Source organism: Pectinophora gossypiella, chromosome Z (genome assembly GCF_024362695.1).
Source record: "Pectinophora gossypiella chromosome Z, ilPecGoss1.1, whole genome shotgun sequence".
NCBI classification, from domain to species: domain Eukaryota; kingdom Metazoa; phylum Arthropoda; class Insecta; order Lepidoptera; family Gelechiidae; genus Pectinophora; species Pectinophora gossypiella.
The window spans coordinates 10,988,266-10,994,492 of NC_065433.1; the positions used below are offsets into that span (position 1 = coordinate 10,988,266).

A 6,227-nucleotide genomic window follows, 5' to 3' on the forward strand; every position below is an offset into this window, starting at 1 on the left:
GCATTGTGCATAGCTTTCTCCGTCTCTTCTGTAGACCTTGTTCCTTCCGTCGTTACCATACAGCATAATTTTACACTCATCAGAAAAGAGAACTTTGCTCCACTGTAGGTATGACCAATTTAGGTGCTCACGTGCAAAGTTAAGGCGCGCTCTTCGATGGTCTGCAGTTAATTTCGGCCCATTTGCTGGCTTATGCGGTACCAGTCTACGATCCTTCAACCTTCTTCTAATTGTAGAGTCACTTACAGCCACCCTTCGTACAACACGAAGCCGCTGCTGCAGTTGAAAAGCGTTAAGGCGTCGATTTCTTAAAGAAGTTGTTACAATAAATCGATCATCTCGCTCAGAAGTGACCCGATTCCTGCCAGATCCTGAACGGCGCGTGAACAAACCAGTCTCCCGATAACGTTTATAGACTCTATGAACAGATGACAGGCTTAGATGCAGTCTTGCAGCCACAACACGCTGACTAAGGCCAGAATCCAGCAATGCCACAACTTGGGCGGCTTCTGTGGGCGAAGTATCCATACGTTTTAGAAAAAAAACCTTTTTTCAGACGTCCCAAAGTCACAGTATTAAAATAAAAAACAAAAAGTTTAAGGATAGGCGCCAATTTTTAGTTTTTAAACGCTAAATGTACTCCAACCCTAAACACACATTTGTCTCAAAACAGTGATTCATTTCGTTTATAAGATAAACAAATGAAATTCTAATTTTGAATTTAGAATTTTCGCTTATTACTGTAATGGCCAAACTGCCAGCTATACATTTATGTATTTTTTTTCATCGTATGAATTCTTTTTTGTGTTAAATTCGGACAGAAACAATGAAAACGGAAGTGTTTCGATTTTTTTGATGAGAAGTGTATTTCTTAGCTAACTAGCTAATAAGGTCCGTCCCATGATATGCTTGATGTTAATATTGTTATTAGTATTTTTATACTATGTTTGGAATTAAGTCACACATATATATTTAATTCCAAATATTTGTCAGAAATCAAAATGTACTGGAATAAGCACGGTTTGCGTGAACGTGCGTATTACCAACATGGCGAATGTTCCGCTGAAAGTATGTACGACTATGAATATCTTTATCTCTGAAATAAGCTGGTATTATTAAGAGTAAATATTGTTATTAATTTTAAGCTAATTTAAGTTTAAGATTATTACGTGTTTGTAACGTAAGTAATATTTAAAAAGAAAATATCCATCAGACATTTTCTCGGCTGACCGCAGGTTTACCAACATAAGAGCAATGGCGGACATTTTTATTTTTGTCCTTTGTGGTTTCTATACGGAGGTGTTGGAAGTGAAAAATTCTATAAAATCTGTTAATAATTAGTGTCAACTTATTTAAAGTGATTAATTTTGTGTGTCATACACTGGTGAGTATTATTGTAAATCATTTTATTAGTTTTCGCTTGCTAATTTTGAGATTTTTTACTTTTCTTATATGATAACGAAGTCTTGATACTTACGAACAAAGCTAACTTCATTTGTTTTGAAAAACAATTGAAAGTTTAGGTCGATCTACGTGAAAAGAAATATCTTTTAGTTTGAAGATAATAGTGTAATTTCGATAAGTTGTGTATATTCAATAAGTATGTATTGAATTAGATTTCTAGTTGGCTTGATTCCGTTCAGTGTAAACAAGTTATACAGAATCGACTGAAATAATTATGATTTTGTCGGGAATCTTTGTAAGAAAAACGGTCATAGTCTACAATGTTTTACGTTATTATTAACAGGTGAACACCGCAGTTTATTGGAAACTTATAATAAGCGGTTATGAGTGGATAGTCGAATACTGATCCAGCTCGATTGCAGCTGTGGGTACGCGGCAAATATACCTACCTACCTACTGGTTGTTACCAAAACGGATATAAGGAATTCATGTCTAACAATGGAAGAAATACTGATAAACAGGTTATCCAAATTTGTCCAAGAAATAAGGAACTTAACTGATCAAGGTCACTGCCTTTGTAAGATCTCAATAAATCAACATAATCTAGAAAAGGCACAAATTATAAAAACTAAACTTACAGCCATATTGTCACGCTTTACATGTGAACTATATAACTATTTCAAAATATGCAATAACCCTGACCCTGATGAGATATCAGATTTCACTACTTATCAATTACAAGGAGAAGAAGTCTTGGCAGAGTTGGACGCCAAGCTGAAAATTCAAGCGGATCAACCTTCAACCTCGACAGAAGTTAATAAATCATCAAGTTATAGCAAGTTACCGGATTTGAAATTACCCGAATTCAGCGGAAATCTGCTCGAATGGCATTCATTTTGGGATCAGTTCACGTCTAATATAAGACGAAGAAATTTAAATGATGTGGACAAGCTGCTTTATCTCAAGAGCTCTCTCAAGGGAGATGCGGCAAGACTTGTAGATGGATTTGATACAACAAACCGTAGTTATAAACTTGCAGTTGATACCTTAAAAGCAAGATATGGGAAAGACAGTGAGATCATATATGCTCACCATAAGGCACTTACCATGATTAAAAGAGCTGGAAATATACAAGAGAGTCGACAAACCTTAGACGAAGTCTCAAGGCACCTTAGAATACTTCAGTCTATGAAGGAAAATACTAATACCAATCAGATTCAATACCTTATTATGGAAAAATTTCCTACTGATATTATTTACGAAATCAAAATGAGATTGGATGCTGAGGCAACAAACTCGATAGAAGAGATATTAAAACAACTCTCCATAGTAATATCAGCGAAGGAAGAAGCGAACAGAGTTACTCAAGTGAATACTTCAAACGAGACATCACCATATACGGTGGAAACATTACATGTGAACGAGGCCAATAATCCAAGAACAAATTATAACTCTAATGGAACAAATCACTATAAGAGGCAATGGAACACTGCGAATCCTAGATCGTCTTCTTGGAATTCAAGACCAAATAATAAACCAACTAAAAGGAAATTCGATTCTAATGGAGAAAGAAATAATAAATTTCATGGAGGCAAAAAGGAGAAATGGTCATGTGTATTTTGTGATGGAGATCACAAAGGTGAATGTAATAAAGTTACTGCAATTGATGAAAGGAAAGCAAAATTAAAAGCCAGAAATAGATGTTTTAGCTGTTTTAAAACTGGTCACTTAGTACGTTACTGCAATAAAAAGAAAAATTGCCAATATTGTGGACAATTTGGACATAATAAAGCATTATGTCCTAAGGGACTTCAAAATAAACACTAAGAAAAGTATCCTAAAAAGCGTTGCATCTGTATATAATTCTAAATTACTTTTACAAGATTTATGGAAAATGAAAATAAAATGGGACTCACCATTACCCAAAGATATTGTTGATAAATGGGTTGACATCAAACAACATTTGAATGAAATTGAGGAAGTAAGTCTACATAGATGTTACTTACCTGAAAAATGCGCAGAGTAACGACTGTGAAATACATTGCTTTACGGACTCTTTAACCAGAGCTTATGCAGCAGTGGTTTATGTAGTTGGAGAAGATGAGAAGAGTTTTGTGATTGGCAAATCTCGTCTCGTGCCAATCAAAGATCAAGAACATTTGAAAATACCACGTCTGGAGTTACTTGGAGCATTAATTGGAAGTCGTCTGATACGATATGTAACTAAATTCATTAATTTGAATGTAAGCAAGCAAGTGCTATGGACTGATAGTCAGATTGTCATTGATTGGTTCAACTCGAATAAGCTATTGACTCCATTTGTGTCAAGGAGGATCGAAGAGATAAAACGTAATAAAAACTTGATTGTCAGATACGTACCGTCAGAACTTAATCCAGCTGATGCAGCTACTAGACCAACGAATTCTATCGAAGACGGAAGAAAGTGGTTGACAGGACCAGACTTTCTACTTCAAGATCCGAATACTTGGCCTACACATACAAGGAGTGATACAATTTTTTTGATTGGGGAGGATCTGACGAGTACTGATGATGTACAAGATAAGATCCCTGAGTCAATGGTTGTAGAGAATGAAGATAACTCTCATGACGACCACCAGTTAATGGAACGAGGAATAGAAACTGACTCACATAATACACTGGAAGAAATTAGAAAAATACAGTCAGAATATTTTAAAGAGGAAGTGAACGGTAAAGAAACAAGTCTCAGTCGTAACCTTGGATTGTTCAAGGATGTAGATGGTATCTTACGATGCAAGGGCAGGTTTAGGAATGCCAACTGGTCATTTGATAAGAGGTATCCTATGATAATACCTAAGGATTGTAACTTTACCAATAAAGTAATCAAAGATACACATGAAAGGAACTACCACGTTGGTGCTAGTCATACACTAAGTATAATTCGGCAAACCTACTGGATACCGCAAGGCAAGAGACAAGTTTTGAAGATCTTAAAGAAATGTCCACGTTGTTCGAAGCATGGCGGTGGACCCTTCAAACTACCACCCACACCTGCGTTGCCATATGAAAGGGTTAATTATAGCAAAGCCTTTACGTTTACTGGAGTAGATTATTTAGGACCTGTATTGGTCAAAACAGAGACAGGTACCAGCAAAAGATGGATATGTCTATTTACATGCCTTGCAGTTAGAGCTATACACTTAGAAGTTGTGCAAGATTTATCAGCTGAAGAAGGACTATCCGCTTTTAGGCGAATGTGTTCTACTAGAGGAGTACCAGAACTTATTACTTCTGACAATGCCTTACACTTCAAATTGATATCTGACATAGTGTCTAAACCATACTGTGTTCAAAATAAGATAAAATGGCGATTTATACCCGAACTTGCGCCTTGGTTTGGAGCTTTCTATGAACGACTAGTAGGACTAGTAAAACATTGTATGCGTAGAACACTACAAAAACACCTATTGAATGATAGTCAACTGTCAACGATAGTAAAAGAAATAGAAGCTGTATTAAACACGCGACCTTTAACCTCTGTTGATGCAGAACTAGAGTTTATTTTGAAACCATCTGATTTTCTTCAACCTGGCAGATGTCTCATAATGGAGACCGCGCAGAATGGACTACCAATACAAGGTACATTATCGAAGACCAACTTAATTAAAGGATGGAAGAAGGCTCGTACAATACTACAAGAGTTCGAAGAAATGTTTCAAAATCGCTACTTACCAAGTCTACGTGAGAGATATAATCACTCGCTTAAACAACCACGTGTGACTTCTAAGTTAAATCCGCAAGAAGGCCAGATAGTTCAAATCAAAGGAGATAAAAACCGTGAAGGTTGGAAAGTCGGGAAAATTATCTCTTTGATCAAAGGCTCTGATGGATTGGTTAGAGTAGCTCAAGTTAAAGTAGGAAACTCTATCTTTACGCGATCTATTGCGCACTTGTATCCTCTGGAAGCCGAAGATGAGGAACAATATGATCCAGTACCTCAAGATACTACCAAGAATTCAGAACCCCTTTGGTTGCCTTCGGATCAGTCAGTGAATACACCTGATGTTGCGACAGAAGACGTAGATGATATACATATAGATACATGCAACAACAATAAAACTACAAATGCTGAAGACATAGAAAGAACTTATGATATTTTGAATGTGACAAATAAAACGGCAGTGACTGAGAATGAAAATGAGAATGATAACAGACTTAATGAGTTAATAAATGATGATGATAAAATAATGGACAATGAATCATTGGAACAACAACCTGAAATAAATAGACCAAGACGGACTGCAGCGGTTCGAGCCCTTCAAAAGATAAGGGAATGGACACGCAATTTAATGATTACCTTACAACTCTAATTGTTCCCGGCGGGAGTGTCGCGGCGTTTCCGCGAGATGTACATATTGTAATATAGCAATACTGATTAGTCTATGGTAAGTTGTCTCTGATATCGTTATCTAGTTGCTATGGTTACCTAACTGTTTTTCACAAGTTCAAACTTCCCACGTGAAGATATAATTTTGAGATGTGAAATTAATATGTGTTGAAAGAGGGAGTCCAGATATGTATTGAAAGCTAAGTACCTTAGAATAGTTTCTTAGTAGTTTATTACTCCATGGTTCTTATTGGTGCTATATCCCTAGATGTTACTTTGTCTAAGAGACATACACTGGAGGTAGATGTATGGATCTGTCGGTGCTTGTATGCAGTACTTATTTGCAATGCTTATTATAAATGTGGTTCACCCAATGTTCATCATTGGGTTTCCCCCGGGGAAGATGACTGTCTCAGGCTGTAACGTGGTATACAGCCAACTTGTATCTCACATATGG

General features: G+C 36.4%; 1 protein-coding gene across 1 annotated transcript; it reads left to right on the top strand.

Annotated features, from left to right (window-relative positions):
* Nucleotides 1-2,673: 2,673 nt before the first annotated feature.
* On the top strand, nt 2,674-5,753 carry LOC126380415 (uncharacterized). Its single transcript, XM_050029802.1, has 2 exons — nt 2,674-3,135; nt 3,426-5,753. Exons 1-2 carry the CDS (start codon nt 2,674-2,676, stop codon nt 5,751-5,753), a joined length of 2,790 nt encoding a protein of 929 aa, XP_049885759.1.
* The last annotated feature ends 474 nt before the right edge of the window (nt 5,754-6,227 follow it).

What these genes read in the sequence shown, in the direction of transcription:
- LOC126380415 (XM_050029802.1), top strand. Translation starts at nt 2,674, where the DNA reads ATGAGATTGGATGCTGAGGCAACAAACTCGATAGAAGAGATATTAAAA. An exon ending in GTTTTAAAACTGGTCACTTA is followed by an intron (nt 3,136 to 3,425) that starts GTACGTTACTGC and finishes AAAAATGCGCAG; the next exon opens with AGTAACGACTGTGAAATACA.